The sequence below is a fragment of the Carassius gibelio genome, chromosome B18 (assembly GCF_023724105.1).
Source record: "Carassius gibelio isolate Cgi1373 ecotype wild population from Czech Republic chromosome B18, carGib1.2-hapl.c, whole genome shotgun sequence".
NCBI lineage: Eukaryota > Metazoa > Chordata > Actinopteri > Cypriniformes > Cyprinidae > Carassius > Carassius gibelio.
Window position 1 is genome coordinate 24,353,900 of NC_068413.1, and position 19,336 is coordinate 24,373,235.

Sequence of the window (19,336 nt, forward strand, 5' to 3'; positions counted from 1 at the left end):
ATGTAAATGACTCTTATCACTTCTGCATTGTGATCTTTCTTGTATCTCACAAATTTGAACCCTTAATGGCGTTGTCATGGCAACATTGCTGACATCATGGCAACGTGGAGAGAGCATTCGGTTTCCAAGGAGAGACACGGCAGAAGAACTTTCTACCCACAGCAAACTGACCTGAGATAACACGGAGAAGACTGTTTTAATGCAATCTGATGACCCTTTCAGCATGGTAGTTTGGTTTTTTCAACACAATGTGTCCCTCCTTGACTCCTTTTGCAACATTAAATTTTGCAAAGTGGTAAATTGTATTAAAGTAAATGAATTTGGTCGCCTGTTTGCAGTTAGTTGGAAAAGAACAACACTGACTGTGTACCTAATGAAGGAGCTACCTTGGTCATGTTCATACAATTTTGAACACAGTTGTGATGTTAATGCACCGTTTTTGTTATTTAGTACCCTGGAGTTATGGCTGTGATTCTTGGGAGTGTTCATTTTGATGGAAATGCACGGAAATGTGTCTATGTAATGAAAAAAATGTAATAATTGCCCATTGTCACAGGTGTATAAAGTCAAACACCATGCATTAACAAACATTTGTGAAAAAGGGTCTTTCTGAAGACCTCAGTGAAGGATGCCTCTAAGCCATTTAGTGACATTTTATCCCTGCTAGATATTCCACGCTCAGCTGTAAGTGGTATTATTGGAAAGTGGAAGCATTTAGGAGCAGTGGCAATTCGGTCACAAAGCAGAAGACCATGTAAAGTCCTCAGAGCTGGGTCACTGAGTGCTGAGGCGCGTGGTATGTTAAAGTCGCCACCACTTTGCTGATTCCTGAAGAGTTTCAAACATCCACTGGCATTAATAACAACACAAAAACTAGGCGGCGGGAGCTTCAAGGAATGGGTTTCCATGGCCGAGCAGCTGCATGCAAGCCTCACAACACAATGTCAAATACAATGCCAAGTGTTTGATAGAGCGATATGAAGCATTCCACCATTGGACTCTGGAGCAATGGAAATGTGTTCTGTGGAGTGATTAATCATGCTCCTTTATTTGGCAGTCTGATGGTCGAGTCTGGCTTTGGAGGATACCAGGAGAACATTACCTGTTTGATTGCATTGTGCCAACTGTTAAGGTATGGGGCTGTTTTTCAGGGGTTGAGCTAGGTCCCTTACTTCCAGTGAAGGGGAAATCTTAATGCTTTAGCATTCCAAGACATTTTGGAAAATGCTATGATTCTTTGTGGGAACACTTTGGGGACGGGACTTTTCTGTTCCAGCATGACTAAGTCCCAGTGCAAAAAGCAAAGTCCATAAAATATGGTTGGATGAGTTTGGCGTGGAAGAACTGGGCCTCACAGAGTGAACTCATCGAACACCTTTGGGTTCAACTGACACAGAGTTTGCAAGCCAGGCTTTCTCGTCCAACATCATTTCCTGGCCAAACTAATGCTCTACTGGATGAACGGGTTAAAATTCCCACAGAAACACTTTATAATCTTGTGGAAAGTCTTTCCAGAAGAGTGGAAGCTGTTTTAGCTGCAAAGCTGGGCCAACATATTAATGTCTCTGTAATTAGAATGCCATGTCATTTTCCTGTTGCTTATAATGGTCAGGTGTATCACTACATTTCCCCATATAGTGTATAGCTGTACATATAGCTGCACAAAATATATTTAAGTATAAGTTGCAATAAAAGTCGTTTAATTAAAAAAATATATAATAAATCTTGATAACAAATTATTTTGTTCGGTTGTCTGTTGCTTCCTTATACATCAGTGATGTATTGTGTGTCATCTTGTGTCATCATATATCAGCGACTCCTTAAACATCAGTGACTTCCTATTAAGAACCACTGAAATTAACTTTTGACATAATTCTAATAAACTTTATATATATCTGACATATTATGTGAACTTGGTAAATCGCTTGATCAGGGCAGTACTGATGTTCTGTCTGTTAATGCTGTGTCGCCCCCTATTGGACATAGGAATGCAGTTCACTTTAATGTGTGTCCTAACCAATATCCTTTATTTCAAGGAACAAAATATAATGGCTACCAAAGTATTCTGCAAAGTTAGATTAATATATATATATATATATATATATATATATATATATATATATATATATATATATATATATATATATATATTTGTTTGTTTGCACCTATGGTGCACAGTACTTGATCAAAAATGTACTGAAAATGTATAGTGACTACATGGTTCATGGTATTTTTAGGGTTAGGTTCAGAGTTAGTACCTAGTTATTAACCAGTTATTACACAGTATACACACAGTATGTAAATGCAGAACAGGGATGTGCAACTGAATATAATTAATGAATATAATTAATTAAAACTTTATCTATATTTAGACTGTGTTCTGATTTTTTTCTTTCTTCTCATTCTGTAGGCTTTAGCATCATCCGCCCCTTCAGTAATGCATCCTGGAATACCTCTCCAGACAGGAAGTGCTCAGTTTGGTGACTCTTTTCAACAGGCACTTATTCTCTGTCCCCCAACCTTGCAAGGTACTACTGTGTGTGTGTGTGTGTGTGTGTTAAAAGTATCATTAAGGTACTATTATAGTTTTGTTAATATTTTGGACACATTTTTCTTCTTCTTTTTTTTTTCATTTTAATTTAGTCATAGTTATTCAGTCCGTGTTTTAGGTCAATTTTTTTTTTTTTATGTCTGTAATGTTTTAATATTTTTCAAATGAAAATAATAGTGATTTTTTTTTTTTTTTTTTTATTTAACCTGCCTCATGTCACAGGTCTCCCACCCAACCCAAAGAAGTCAATGGGATACTCTGTGCGTATGGAAAGTACAGTACCGCTGGTGACACAGGCATCTGCCATCCAGCCTCTACAGATCAGACCAGGGGTCATTACACAGGTAAAGGGATTTCTAAAGCAGAGACATGGCTACCCTTTTGTATTTATCTGTTACATAAAGTCAAGCTGCTTTTTTTTTTTTTTTTTTTTTCTTTCTTCTCAACTTTTTTTCTTTTTTTACAGCAAGCATGGTCAAGTCGTCCCCAGCAGATCCTGGTGCCCACCTGGCCTCAGATGGCCCCAGTGGCACCTGTGGCACCTTCAGCAACAACAATGGCCTCAGAAACAGTGGCAGGTCCACAAAGACTAGCGGATTGGGGGTGGGTGAAACAAGTCTTTCTGTCATTGCACAGCAGTATGTGCTTCTATATTTAACTCTCAATTGTTCTGATGTTGTAACACGTTTCAGACTCTTGCGTGAGTCATCTTTCTTTATGCGCTTTGAAAGGCTCTGTTTCTCTTGATCTATTGCAGGAAAGTTCATTCCCTTGGCAACCATTACACCTCCATGATGGCCCCCCACCAGCCACTGTTTACCAACCCAATGGCCATGTCATCTCACCAGCCTATCAGCATAGGGATTGCTCATGTGGTGTGGCCACAGCCAGCTGCTAACAAGAGAAATAAACCATCTTCAAACAGGTAAGTCCACACATCATATCAAGACAGGTTGATGTATGATTGGATTGGAAGTGCCATTTGAAATTTGAAGTAACCAATTATCACATAATTAATCAAAACAGGTTATGAAATCACTGTACAGTATTACAAATAAATTGATATTTAAAAAAAAATTAAATATGCAGTTGATTATAAAAATAATCGCTTAAACTGTTTATTGCATTGCACTTCATATTTTATTTTTAGATTTCATGTTCATGACAAAACATTACTCTTATTAATCAATGCAGTGTCAGTTTGTAGGTTGTCTTGTTTTTTGGTTTTAATTGTATTAATGTCAAGTTTATTAAACTATGGAAATACATTTTAAGTACAGTGCAAAAATGGAAAATGCTGATTATGTTATTGATTGCTTCAAATATGTTAGTGAATATATACATTTTACTATACACTGCTTTTTAAACAAAATAGCACATTTTAAATGGACTTTGCACAAGTTATGTTTCCATACAAAATTAAGTATTATGATAAGATATTATTTTCAATAATGTGTTTTTCTCTCATAATACTTGATAAAACATTAACCACTTTAATGGATTTAAAAATGAAGATTTTTTATTAGTATCTAAAACAACTACAGTTTGACCAATAAATTTGTTATTTTAAATGTAAAAAAAAAAATATAATTACATTATTTTATTTTCCATAAAAAAATGCCATTTAACATTTAGTCACAAAGCACTTAAATAACCTTTGACATGATGTTACTTTTTTGGCGCACACCTTTCACCCACAATACACTCTGTTTGCTTCCATTACTCAGCATTCCAAACACATTTGTATTGGTTCATTTGTAAAAAAAAAAAAAAAAAAAAAAAGGAATAGTTTATTTTTTTATTTGTAAATATGGTAAATACTAAACATCTAAATATTCATTAAAATGTACATCAATAAATAAATATATCAGCATTCCTTCACATAATCATTTTACAAGCAACTTTGCGATTAGCATTTCAAAGTTGAACACTTTTGTCTTTTGGTAAAGTGTTATCAGCAAGCAACATCGGTTATTATGTTCTTGCCATGCCTACCTATGTTCATCTAATTCATCATTATCATCCCCACCAGAAGTAACAACTTCATGCACAGCTCCAGTTCCCAAAACACATCAAGCCAGTCCCTAAAGATGGTAGACAGTGCCAAAAACAGAGAGGAGGCGGCAGCGGATTGTGTAGTGGAGGCGGAGTCAGAGGCGGTGCCAGAGGAGGAGCCTGTGTGCTGCAAAGCAGAACCAGAGTACGAGGACTCAACTGTGTCTCAGAAGCAGAGACAGACCATTGTGATCGCCGACTCTCCAAGCCCTGCAGGCAGTGTCATCAGTATCAGCAGTGGAACAGATGAGGAGGGGCCGGACACTCAGAAGCATTCACTAGAGTGAGCTCACTTACTTATATATGTCTGGATGTTTTAAAGACAAAAAAAAAAAAGCCATCAGCATTTATTCACCCGTATGTTGCTCTCAAATGTATTTATTTAATGAAGCCAAAGATGGAAGCAAGATTCTAAGATTTTTCCTCACAAAAATTACTGGAAAAACCAAATTTGTCCATGTATGTTTGACCATATTTTACATCTCTTTCAGTTTACAGTGTGACAAGGTGCAGAAGAGATAACATAACAAAAAATAAATAAAAAAATTAGTGATCTATAAAAGGTTTCAGCATTATTTTTTGGAAAACCTGAGCTGATTTTAATAAATTGGAGCTTACGTTTTCATTATGAATCATTGGTGAGATGGCATTTCAGCTGAACTGTATATGTGATAAGTGGCTTGTATTGGCAGTATATGTATAATATACAATAAAATGGCCAGTCAATTTAAGAGGAGTATTGCCCTATAAAGTTAAAAAAGTTCGATTTGAAGTTAAAAGGTACATGTTGGTGTCACTTTTGTAAACTAACTCACATAGAATATAAAGAGCTTCCAGAGTCAACGGGCCTTCACCAATCAATGTACCAGCACAAAAACACAATCAGCTAAACTAATTATAGTTATTAACAAAATCACAGTAAGTATTGACCTTTTTTGTCAATGTTGCACAACCATAAAAGGCAGTGGTTAAAAAGTATACACACTTTGTTTCAGGTGCAAGGGTAGCCCGGAGTGTGAGGCATGTCAAAGCACACTGAATATGGAGCGTGTGTGTTCCCTTAGCAGTCCCGATTCAACCCTTAGCACCAGTTCATCTGCTTCAGAACAGTCCAGCGTCTCCCCCTGCAAGAGACCCAACAGGTTTGACCTTAACACAATGCACATGTTTACTAGTAGTCTGAGGACTTCAGGTCTGTTCACACTATGACCAATATTTGTGTGATATATGAATGGCTGTTGAATCGGACACAAATATTTGCATGCCAACAATGTAATTTTTTAAGCAATATTCTAGTGGTGTGATCTAATGTCCTACACACCCAAGACAACTGGTCAAATTTGTACTTTTGGTTACATTCCCAGAGCTGCTGCTGTTACTTAATGCTGCAACTTGGTGGTGCTCACGAACAGACTTTTTTGCAAAGCAACAGTAAATAGCAAAGCAACAATCCAGAAGTGGCTCCCCTTATCTGTCCTCTTGTATTTGGTGTCATTTCATAGACTCCAATCAAACCTGAATGGCTGGTTGAAACCATGTTATATTATTTGTCTTGTTTTCTTCTCTGAGGCAAGTCGATTCTAGAAATGAAAAGTGGCTTAGTGCAGAGTATTTCAGACCATTTTGATTCAGCCCCTCTGCAGTTGAACAGACAAATTGCCCACAAAAGCTTATGTATATATACAGTAGGGCTCGAAAGTTTAGGCACCCCTTGCAGAATCTGTGAAAATATTAGTAAATTTCAAAAAATAAGATAGATCATACTAAATGCATGTTATTTTTTATTTAGTACTGTCCTGAGTAAGATATTGTACATAAAAGATATTAACATTTAGTCCACAAGACAAAAAAATTGCTGAAATTATTAAAATAACCCCGCTCAAAAGTTTGGGAACCCTTGGTTGTTAGTACTGAGTTCTGTTACCTGATGATCCTCGGCTGTCTTTCTGTTTTGTGATGGATGTGTATGAGACCCTTGTTTGTTCTGAACAGTTAAACTGAGCAGCATTCTTGAGAAAAATCTTTAAGGTCCTGCAGATTCTTCAGTTTTCCAGCATCTTTGCATATTTGAACCCTTTCCAGAAGTGACTGTATGATTTTGAGATGTCTCTTTTAGACTGAGGCACTTGAGGCACTCAAACACAACTATTTAAAAAGATTAAAACATTCACTGGTGCTCCAGAAGGAAACAAGATGCATCAAGAGCTGGGGGGTGAAAACTTTTGGAATTTGAAGATCAAGGTAAATTGTACTTAATTTGTGTACTGGGAAACATACAAGTATCTTCTGTTGCTTACGAAGGGCAGAACTAAATGGAAAAAAATATATATTTCAACAAAATAAGACAAATTTGGCCATCTTCATAGTGTTCAGAAGTTTTCACCCCCCAGCTCTTAATGCATCTTGTTTCCTTCTGGATCATCAGTTTTTTTTTTTGTTTATGTCAATATACTTATAATGTGAAGCAAAGCTGAATTTCCATCATTACTCCAGGCTTCAGTGTCACATGATCCTTCAGAAATCATTCTAATATACTGGTTTATAATTAGTGTTGGAAACTGTTGTGCAGCTTAATACTTTTTAGGACCTGTGATTTATTTATTTATTTATTTATTTATTTATTTATTTATTTATTTATTTATTTATTTATTTATTTATTATTCTTTGGGTCATTTTTTTTATATATTTTTATTCAACAATGATGTTTTAAATGGATTAAAAGGTTATTTTAAAGACTTATATTGTTAGAAAATATTTATATTTTGAATAAATGTTGTTCTTTTTAACTTTTTATTAATCAAAGAAAAAAGTATATGTAAAACGGTTCCAAGAAAATATTAGGCAGAGCAGTGGTTGTAACAGTGATAATTCAGCATATTATAATTATTTCTTTAGGATCCTGTGACACTGAAGACTGGAGTTATGGCTAATGAAAATAATTTTTTGCATCACAGAAATAAATTATACTTCATGTTAAAATAGGACACCATTTTACAATATTACTGTTTTTTTTTTGTTTTAAAAAAAAAAAAAAAAAAAAAAATCTTACTGATCACAAACTTTTTAATGGCAGTGTGTGTATATATAAACACACATAAACACAAATAAAAGAAAAAGGTATCTAGCGTTCCGTTCCAAGCATTCTTTTTCAGTATGTTTGTGTGTGTTATGTGTGTCTGAGTACTATTTGTTTGATCTTTGTTCAGTATGTCAGAAGATGAGCGTGAGAGTGGATGTGATACAGTAGACGGCTCGCCCGCGTCTGTGTCCTCCAGTCGAGCTGACAGCCCCTTCCTGGAAGCCACTTATATCAATGACAACAACCAGAACTGCAAAGCCAGTGGAAGCACAGAGGCTGAGTCTACCAAGCTGCCCGTCCGCACCATGGTGGTGCCGCCCATGCGGGTTCAGAATAATGAGCCGATGGGCCTCACAGGTACCAAATCTCACCAACCCTATCAAAATACAACACTGACAAACAGGTAACTTTCATGTTGAATGAAAAAGATTAATATTTTATATATATAAAAAAGAAAATTGTGTGAAAAGGCCTGACTGAAAGTCAAATTCAAATGACCACACCTCTCAAGGGATATAAATAGCTCTAGTTTGAAGCAGCAGTTTTCCATAGCGCACTCACAATGGAAGTGACGAGATGAGAAGTTTACCAATATCAAGCACCTTGATAATAGTAGGGGATGTCACGCTTGACTGATGTTGGTGACATCTCACCAGAAATCAGTGAAGCTTGTCAAAATAAGAAGCACTACACTGACATAAGCAATCATCATGGACAGCAGTCAGCATTTACAATGAAACGTTTGGACCAGAGCACATTTGTTGGTTCATGATGTTTGTCAGTTCTTTGTGAACTTATGAGGACCATGATTTCTGTTAATTAATAATAGCAAAAAGAATCCCTTCTAAAACATCTTAAAAATGTTTAGTCTGAAGTTTATTTATTTTTTATTTTTAACTTCCCTGTGTGTGTGTGTGGATGGGTGGGCTCACTTAGGCTGGCCACTCACATGCAATAATCATGCTGTCTAATCAGCATCTTGATACGCCACACCAGTGAGGTCGATGGATTATCTCAGCAAAGTAGAAGTGCTCACTAACATGGTTTTAGACAGTTTTGTGAACAATATTTGAGAGAAATAGGCTTTTTGTGTACATAGAAAAAGTCTTAGATCTTTGAGTTCAGCTCATGAAAAATGGGGGTAAAAACAAGTGTTGCATTTATAATTTTGTTGAGTGTATTTAAGATGATAAGCCATATTTGAGGTTGATGAATGATGGGCAATTGTTTGGATGTTCTGCCAGATCAACTGTGTGACTTTAGTCAATCAAACCTCTTCTGGTCGACTAATGATTAGTCGACTATTAGGGGGCAGCCCTAATCAGTTTAACTTTAAATTCAACTTCTATTGTCTAATACCAGGTTTACCACAAGCTAATGCCTTTGATCAAAGAGAAAGAAAACAGAGCAATGCTAACTATTTGATTTATCTTTTTATTTATTTATTTTTATTTTGTGTGTGTGTTCATGAACTCAAGTAATTTTTCCATCTGTTGTTCTGAATTCATTTTGCAAGATGTTTAAACATATCTTGCGCAATTTCATGAGGCATCTAAGGAGTGTAGCGTAAGTTTGCCTGCTCTTTCCATCATCTACTTATAGAGCCATCGTGCCCCCCCAAAGGCCGCAGTGGTTCCAACAGACAACCCCCCTACTCGACATTACTGGTGAATCGCCAGCAGAAGACAGCACAGGCTTTCCCGCCACTGCAGCCCTCTCAACAGCAGCTCCCCTTTGGACAGGTCAGTTTCATGTCATTTGAACGGTTGTTGTATAGTCAGCTAGATATTAAGATAATACTACTACAATGTACTAATGCAAATAATAAATATATTAGAAGTAGAAAGTAAATAAATAAAAAGAAACTGAGATGTGTGAATAAAATAGTGTTAAAAATTTTTGATGTGTCTACACCGGACGCGAGCGGTGTTGTGCGGCGCAACAAAATACTATAGAACTCATTATAATCAGTATTGCTGTCTTTACTGGATGTGGTTCGGCACGACAAATCCCCAGCAGGAAGCTGCTATTGCGTTCTATTTATGACACATTGACACAAATTTCAAATGATTTTGAACAGTTGATTTGTCGCGTCCAGAGTAGGCAGACTTTAGCTGTTGCGGCATACACAAATATCATTAAGATACTTGTGTTTCTGAATAAAGCAGTATCGATGTCATAAAATCAGGAGTCCATTTTGATTTTAAGGTCAGAAGCTCTAGCTTACATGAATAAAAATCACAAACATGACACTTGTAAATTAATTAATTATTTACAGATTTATTGATTAATGTCATATATATATATATATATATATATATATATATATATATATATATATATATATATATATATATATATATATATATATATATATATATATATATATATAATATTTGTTTTCTTTTTTTTTTCAAATTAATTAGGAAAACTTAAATAGTTATTTTTAGAATTGTTATAGCTCTTTTGCTTTAGAAAATCTAGTAATGTTAAATCCACAAATAAAATTTTAAGGTTTCAACTGCATTTGCGGCTGAGATTGCTTTATTAGTTATTTTCAAGGCATTCAATGTACTCCCATTAAAAAAGAACTTCAGTTAAGTTTATTACTTCTGACAAATACGTTTTTTTGCCCAAAAGTAAGGAAAATATATGTCCGTATCGGCATCGGCTATTGACCAAAATTATTTGAAAAATATCGCCATATTGGATATCTGCAAAATCTAATAACATGCATCCCTAACATTATTAGATGTAGTCTTTAGCAAATTATATATAGGTTCTCTATAGGGCTTATGTTTTTTGGAACAAAGCAGGAATTACGGTCTGGCTGAAATGGGCTCGTGAAGGAATATTGTAACGGGGCTCAATTACATTAAGCATGTTCTTAAAACCTGCGTTTTCCACTATAGGCGCTCGCTCACTCAGTAGGCGCTGAAGGCTCATTGCAAAATGGCTAATGCGTTTAACAGACCAGAAAAAGAAGATCCTCCAATAACCAACAAGTCTGGTGTTTGGGTGCACTTTTTTAAATTCCCTGTAAGCTATAATGGTGATGATAGAATGAATGGTAAATAGTAAGTTCTCATATCCGCGGCTATAACGTAAATGAAGTCTACCAATCGTTGCGGTGATGTCTTTTGCCCTGTTTGAATCCATTGGAAATGTCTGCCTTAATGCTGCAGGGATAGTTTGTTGCGTGTATGTTTCTCCTTTTTTTTCTGTCTTTTCCCAGATACTGACACACTAAGGTGATGTCGGCGTAAATGAGTTGACATGTTTCAAGTATTCCCACTGGTGTTTTTTTTTTTTATTATTATTTATTCCCGCTGGTGTACCCTATTGTCATGTAGATGCGACATACCGTTGTTTTTTTATCCACCACTCTCTTGCCATCACCATAGCTTACAGGGAATCCAAAGTGCACCCAAACACCAGACCTGTTGGTTATTGGAGGATCTTCTATTTCTGGTCTGATAAATGCATTGGCCACCGTGTACCATGCATGAACTGCTCGCTCACTCAGCGCGTACTGAGTGAGCGAGCGCCTGACTGAGTAGCCTAACATAAACCTATAAGTTGTGTTTTCTTCTTCTTCGGGGGTGTCAGGGGCGTTGCCTGTTACATCGTTTGGGTTATTGGGCTACCTTGTTGAACGCATATCATTATATTTCACTTTTTTTTTTTTTATATATAATTAATTAGTCCAACGAACCGTTCGGTACATAATTTTCGGCGTACCAAACCGAAAGCCTCGTACCGAACGGTTCAATACGAATACGCGTATCGTTACACCCCTAATATATATATTAGGATCGCCACTTTCATTTATTTATTCATTTATTTCTAAATAAACTGATTGGTTTGTGCTCTAGGTCCAGCATTATGGGTCGTCCCACCAGGAGTGGAACGGCAACTATAGTCACCGCCGGCCTCAAGCGTTCATCCCGCCCACCATTCATGGTCACACATTCACACTGCCTCACGGCAGTCCCACCCACACAGCCCATCCTACTCAAACACACCTGGGTGTCCACCCTCACACCCAGCCGACTTTATTGTCCTACCCCCCTTCAGGGCCCCTGGTAACAAATGCCCCGATGGCCCATCTCTTGGCTTCACCTGGGGCGACACGGAATCACATCTTTCAACCGGCTTATGGCCTCTCCCATCCGGCGGGACACCTTGTGCACCAGGTCACTGTGGGGCTCAACCGCCTCTTGCCCTCTCCAACCCTCCACCCTCAAGGCCAATTCAAGCCTCTGTTCCCCCCACACTCCTTCATCACATCACCTGCATACGCAGGCTTTCCGCTCAGTCCCACCAAACTAAACCAGTACCCATACATCTGAGACTTGCTTTGCAACCCTCTGGAGGGCCACCGACATGGACGTAATGCCAGGCTCTCGGTTGAAACCACATACCACCTGGATCTCGCACCTAAAGCCATGGTGCAAAATAATTATTGAGTGCAATTAAAATGAGCTTTAAAAAAGGAGGTTTTGGAAAGCCTTTAGCAAGTAGATAAAGAAAGTGAATGGTTGAGAAGCAAGCGATTGGATAAATAAGAAAAAAAAAAAAACTGTTTTGCACATTTGATACATCACCTTATCAGATTTTCAGATCTTCAGATTTGAGTACTCCTCTAATTAATATCAACAACAGATGGTGTCCAAAATCATGTGATGGTCAACTTATTTTTATACATCGCCTTTACCTTGTATACAACACGTTTGTTTGTAAAGACAGCCCTGTATGTTGTTCACAACATAAAATGTGTCCACTTGCTGTGTTTTATTGCGTTCCAAGTGTTTGTACCTTTCTCTGCGTCTTTGGTGTTGTTTGGAATGGAGTCTCCTAAAGGAGTCGTTCGTCACACGCTGCATGTGTTGCATGATGTTGATCAGAGAGAAGCCTGTTGAGGCTCTTGACGTGTCTAGAGGCTCGTTGCATTGTTGTCTCCAGCCATAGTGCCTTATATATCGGCAGTCATTTGTGTTCTACTACACTATCTCTCTGTGTGTATATACAATGTGTTTGTGTGTGTACGTGTCCTGGACTGCATCACTTGCAATTCAAATCAGTCTGTGCATTCTTTGTGTGTGTGTGTGTTTATGTATTACATATATATACACACTGGTGTATTATTTCATGCATAGATAGGCATCAATGTACTGCATTGCACAAACCGCAGTGCTTATTTTTGGATCCAATGTATATTTGAGATGTAGTGAGTTCATTTTCGCGTGATTTCTTCGTAAGACAGCATGCTTTTGCTGCTGCAAACGCTTGCTGTTGGATTTGTTCTAATTCTCTTTTTTTTCGTTATCTTAAATTAACTAATTGTGTAGAGTATACAATGAATTTCTATATAGAAAAAAAAAAATCGACAAACCGAACAGTATTTGTACTGTTTAGGAAAACTGCAATACAATCTATATAGTTTGTTTTTCTTTTTGTGTGTGTGTTTAGTTCTTTGGGTTTGTGTGTGTTTGTGTTTGCTGTGGTGGGCATGGCTTCGACTAGATGAAGACACAAATGCAAATATCGGTCTTTGATTCAGGGTCATGGATTCATCTTAGCCTGAGCAGACCATGCAGTATTTGATGTATAGACACATATGACTATGAGTATATATCTAATAGAGCTAGTTTATTTAGTGCTGAAGCTTGACACAGTGTGTTTAAGGTGTGCAATTCCCATTTATGCATGTGTGAATCGATTATTTTTTTTCTTTTAATTATATCATTATATCATATGTTGAAAGCTTGTTGGTGTCAATTGCATTTTATACATTCCGTCAGGGAGAAATAAATATATATCGTGTGTGTGAATATATATATATATATATATATATATATATATATATATATATATATAGCAGTGTGCATTTTAGTTTGTTCTGCTTGGTTTGTGTGTTTTTGCCTCTCAAATGAAGTTGCTTGTGCATTACCAAAGACTGTAATTTGAAGGCTCTGTTCCAAACCTCGTGATCTGCCTAAGCAGGCGCTATTTCAAGGCATAGTAGTTACACTCCTGATGCAAAAGTTCCCTGAGTTTCTCTTTAATGCAAAGATATCATCCTCTGCTGCTCTAACATTGGAAAAGCATCATGTGTGCCTCGTAAGACTCTGCCCGGTACGGCTCAGTATGGTACGGCACGTCTCGGTTTTCGTTTCCAATGCTGTTTAGTATTCATCAAATGCGTAAAAATAGTAATGAAGGTTCTGTAATCAGCAGAAAATCATCTTCTGTGAGATGATGAGACTTCTTACACAGAACAAGGCACGCAACATATTTCATGTGGGGGCAGCTGTGGCCTAATGGTTAGAGAGTTGGACTTGAAAACCAGAAGGTTGTAGGTTTGAGTCTCTGTGCTGGCAGGAGTTGTAGGTGGGGGAGGGAGTTAATGAACAGCGCTCTCTTCCACCCACAATACCCATGGCTGAAGTGCACTTGAGCATAGCACTGAACCCTCAGTTGCTTCCCGGGCGCTGGATATAGTTGCCCACTGCTCGGGGTGTGTGTTCACGGTGTGTTCACTTCTCACTGCTGTGTGTGTGCACTTGGAAGGGTTAAATGCAGAGCAGCAATTCCGCGTATGGGTTACCATACTTATAATGTCATACAAATGCAAATGTCACGACTTTCACTTTTCACTTTAATAGTATTTTAAGCGGTCATAATGGCAAGTATACTTCATTTTAAAATAAAATAATAAGAAGAACAACTCAGATACACCATATATTGTCATGGTCATGTTTATTAGTCACGTTGAATCAATGAAAGCAGTTAAATCTTCTGTTTATTCAGCTGCAGTGATTCAGGGTTTCTTCTTTGGGGCATATTTGGATTTTCAGCACGAGAGCACTGTCTGGCCTTCAGATGGAGATTTACTGCTGATCATAGAACCGTGCTTCTCTGAAAGATACGCATGAAATATATTTAGTTGAATCAGGATTTCAATTCCATTTCAGTTAATCATGCAGCCCTACCGCCTCTACTGCCATGACTCGTGAAAAACTTTTTAATTCCGCGTCACCCCATCAAGCTCTCGCTTGGATCTGCTCCTCTGATATCAATGAGAGGAATGTCTGTACTTCCTCAACAGACAATGATACAGCCATTTTTGGGTTGTTAAAAAAGGTGCGCTTGATCAAAACACTTGCGTTCGATCCTTCCCTGGCTGTGCTGATTTAAATCTAGCGGTTCTTTTCTGTTTGTCAACAGTTAAGTGAAGCAGGTAGGGACAATTCTTTCCAGCCAATCCGTGATCAGCAGAGTTCACACTTCACTTTTTGGTAACGGTACAGTTCACTTGGAACCTCGACCGAAGTGGTACTAAAAAAAGTACCCAGTGGTACTGTACCCAGTGGAAAAACTCCCAAAAGTTAATCTTACCGAACCGTAACGTGCCAAACCATGCAGTGGAAAAACACCATATACCACTGTCAATCATGTTTGCAGACACGGCATAAGAAGTGCCATAAAAGGAAATCTTACTCGTCACAAAATTGTTGGTGGCTTCTATTATAAAAATATATATTTTGCTAGAAACTGTGTATTGATTAGTAAGATTAACAAATTAAAGTCGATTAACATAGTAATTTTTTTAAATTTTTATATCAAACTGAACTATTTTACCCAGTAGTTCTGTGATATGAATGTTTATGCTTACGAATGTTAGCTTAGCAACATGATAACATTACACTATTGAAATCAACTGTGGTCGCGAGCCTATTGACAAGTAATTTGTATGACTTATAGAGTTACTGCATATGAAAAACGTACTTTATCAGCTGTGCATGAAGGCAGTGGACAGGAAAGCAGCTCGTTAGGTTTTGGAACAGAGCCATTTCTCTGAGCAAGGTAGCTACTCTTTCTGCATAGACCTCATGTATAACTGTAGTAATTGTAGTCATGGGGTAAATTTCTAAATTTGCATTTAAAAAAATGGCTGAGGTTATGTTTCGCTTTTTGAACAAGTAAGTCGTATCATCTATCTTGAATGTATCATAGACAAGCTGCTATATATTGATTGCCACTTCAGATAGCTGTGAAATTAGATTAGACTAGTTCTTATATGCATTCGTTTATTTGTATGGGTCTCTCTGATTGCCTAAACTAGAAGTGGATTTTGATTTTGAGTAAATTTTGGAGTGTCATTGCAACTACTGTATTGCTGATATTGGACATTTAGAATAGTTTTTCTTTTTTTCAAATCAGTATTGTATCTTCATAACTGTTCTGGCTCATCACTGCATATTAATGGATGTGTTTGTGTAACCTAGTTTTTGTATGTTTACCTGCTTTTCTGTTTTTGATGTGTGATAGCTTTCGGGATTGATTTAACTTTATCCAAATTAACAGTTATTCTGCAGTGTTTCAGAAATACAAACATCGCTATTTTTTGTTAAGGTTTCTCTCTCTCTCTCTCTCTCTCTCTCTCTCTCTGTTAATATGATAATCAACCCCATAACCTCATACCACTGAGCACTTATTAAAACGCTTGTGTACAGTACACATGGCCATGTTTTGATATACAGTGTTGTGATTAAATGAATTAAGTGTCCAACTGAATTGTGATTTTATTAATGTTTGTCATTTTAAAGTTGAGAACATGTTTTTAACAAATTATCACTGATGTCAGCTGGTACTCTCATGTTTGGTCATGTCTTTTTTTTTTTTCTTTTTTTGAACAGTGTAAGCAACACTGTGTGTGCCTTGATTAAGATATTGGTAATGACATATTCACTTTGCAAAAACAAGTATTCAGCTTCACCCACTGACCAGACCAAATATAAGAAAGAGCAAACATTACAACTTTCCATTCCAGGGATCGAAATGGTTGTATACACTTTTAATAAATAATCATATATGCATTAATATAAGTTAATAATAACTAATATATGTCTATTTAATCTTAATCAGCTAATTCTAACATTTTTGACATTGTAATTTCAATCTTTGCGTATAGAATGTAACATATTACACCATGTGCATGTTTCGATCCCTGTGAAATGGCATTCACCAGCATTTAGCCTGAATACATCCAGTGTCAATATAGAAAAGACTGTACTCGACACTTTCAGTATTTATTGTATGTTCATATTTAAACAAATTCAAGTGGATATGGATGACTTCTGTTGAACTCTTTTCTATTAACAGCATCAAATAAAACATAAATGCCACAGTTTTAATGACATTCAATGCTTAAATTAAAAAGTTTTTTTTTTTTTTTTTTTTTTTTTTTTGTTGAATTATTTTATCAAAATATTTACCATTCAACCTGAAACTGACTTCCCGGTATGTGCTTTGTTATGTGTGTATACAAGTTCCATGGTTTATAGCATATTTTACAATCAAATAAGTTATTTCACACTGCAAGATATGGATTTTATGTTTCAATTACTTGGCTAATTAAGAGTTTTAAATTTCACTGTTTTGATATTTGTAGACTTTTGTGGATTTTTGTTTAGGGGTTTGTCTCATTTGCTTTTTTGATTTGATGCTACACTAGTTTGTCACATAGCACTTGCACTGTGCAATATTTAACAGTATGAGGACTGGGGAAATGTAACCCTTTGAATATAATGTCTTTACAGAGTGTAATTGATGTTTCCTCTCTAGTTCTCAGTGAATAAAGATGTGACCAAGCCTTCTTTACTTAGTCACATTAAACAGAATTTCCAGGTGACTTTTGGTGAGTGAATAAGAATTCATGGTGTTTTATTGTCAAGGATTCCCTTTGAATACAAAAGAAAAATAAAGCAGAAAAAAAACTTGCAACTCTTTCCAATTGTATTACTTATGGAAACAATATATGGCTGGTATCTTTGTAGGGCATCGTTGGACATAACATCTTTCAAAATGTTTAATCTTTTAATCCATCTATATATGCACACAACTGTGCTTCAATACGCAACAGGTAAAAACTCTTAAATTAAGATTCTTAATGTTTTTGAAAGACATCTCATGCTCACCAGTGCACATACATTTGATTAAAAATGCAGTAAAACAGCATTTTACTTTGTTATATATACACACATACACATTATCTATCTTAATGATCATTATCATAATGAATTCTGAAGTATGCGATGACTTGAATAATAGCTGCTGAAACTTTAACTTAACCATCACAGGAATAAATTACATTTTAAAATATATCAAAACTAATGTAGAAATCATGACTGGGTACACCATTTCATTGATTCTCTTTATGCCGACAATGAACGTGTTGATCAAGTGCAGAGGCGGTCCACTATTAGAGGTGTCAAACTGTGACCACAACAGAGCCTGGTGGATCCTAGAGGGGTTAGAGAAGCTCATGTCTTGGGTGCATGTAAGTTTTAAACTTCCATAATCCAGGTCTTTAGTGCTGTAAATGGAAAGTAAACCAACACCAACCCAACGCACCACTGCAATTCAGAAGGAAAGGTGGAGGCTAGTGCAGGAAGAGGTACATCATTTTCTCTAAACATTTAGATTTTTTTTTTTTTTTTTACTTTATTTTTTTAACATTTCAACTTTATTCTCATAATATTTCGACTTTATTCTCGTAGTTGGCCTATTATGACTTTATTCTCGAAATATTTTTCAATGTGGCACTAAAACGCCATCGTTAGTATGTTGCTGTTTTAGCATAAAAAAGATCTGCTAAGTTACAAAGCTCAAAGTCCAATTCAAAAGGAGATATTTTATTTAACAGAAACTACTTTTCACAAACTAGAGGGAATGACTCATTTGGACTACAACGCATATTTTCCGGGATTAGTGATATCACAAATATCGACAAATGGGACTGAGGGGAGAGGTGTTGTAATCATGTAAAATATGTGAAAAATAATGTGTTTTTCGAACAACCTAGTATGAGAGCCTGCTCTAGTACACCCCTAAAACAAAATCGAGAACAAAATAGGACCCCTTTAATGTCCTATTGATTTTTGGCATAAAATAAAAATCAATAATTTTGACTCCTACAAGGGTTTCCTTTCCCCCATTTTTTTGTGGCTATTGATAAAAATATACCCCGTACTGGGGTACCAACTAGTACTGGTTTTGTGGCCCAGGGTCACACACACACATAGCCTACAGTATATATATTACTATTACTAATTACTATTATTAATTTATATATTCACATTTTTATATTTTATAATATATTTAATATACAAACATAATATAGATTTCTTTAATATGCATGTTTGTTATTTTAGAAGCGATTAGGCCAAATCATTCGACAGCACTAATAGGCTGTATACAAACATTCTGGCACCTTATTCAGTACAACTTTCAACCGTGCTAAAACTTAACAGCTACTTTAGTTTTGTAGCACATTTATTGTTGACGATTATATCTTCAATTGTTAAAAGAAGAACAGCTAATGAATTTCCTTAATAAAAACGATTTAATTAAAGTGTGTATTCCTATTAGTATTATTACATAACCGTTTTTAAAACACTTGAGACACTAAAAGAGCCTAGGCAACAGTCAGAATTCATCCATTTTTTGTATGCTTGTTTTTATTAGAAACTGGTGGATTATATTATAAGTCAGTCTAATAGTAATATTCTATACTGACCACTAGAGCATGCGCATGGCACAAAACTAGTACAGCTCCGGCTTCTCTGCATGCGAGCACTCACAAG

The 19,336-nt window shown here is 36.3% G+C and overlaps 1 protein-coding gene across 2 annotated transcripts in view; it reads left to right on the forward strand.

The window, feature by feature from the left end:
* The window catches only part of LOC127977654 (homeodomain-interacting protein kinase 3), a 60,535-nt gene extending 43,061 nt beyond the window's left edge, over positions 1 to 17,474 (forward strand). For both annotated transcript variants that reach the window (XM_052582638.1, XM_052582639.1), the window contains exons 8-16: positions 2,411 to 2,528; positions 2,774 to 2,895; positions 3,018 to 3,154; positions 3,309 to 3,476; positions 4,584 to 4,889; positions 5,602 to 5,748; positions 7,813 to 8,042; positions 9,288 to 9,427; positions 11,561 to 17,474. In XM_052582638.1, the coding sequence (XP_052438598.1) occupies positions 2,411 to 2,528; positions 2,774 to 2,895; positions 3,018 to 3,154; positions 3,309 to 3,476; positions 4,584 to 4,889; positions 5,602 to 5,748; positions 7,813 to 8,042; positions 9,288 to 9,427; positions 11,561 to 12,037 (1,845 nt within the window). In that variant the 3' untranslated portion in view covers positions 12,038 to 17,474. The remainder of the gene's footprint in view (positions 1 to 2,410; positions 2,529 to 2,773; positions 2,896 to 3,017; positions 3,155 to 3,308; positions 3,477 to 4,583; positions 4,890 to 5,601; positions 5,749 to 7,812; positions 8,043 to 9,287; positions 9,428 to 11,560) is intronic.
* The last annotated feature ends 1,862 nt before the right edge of the window (positions 17,475 to 19,336 follow it).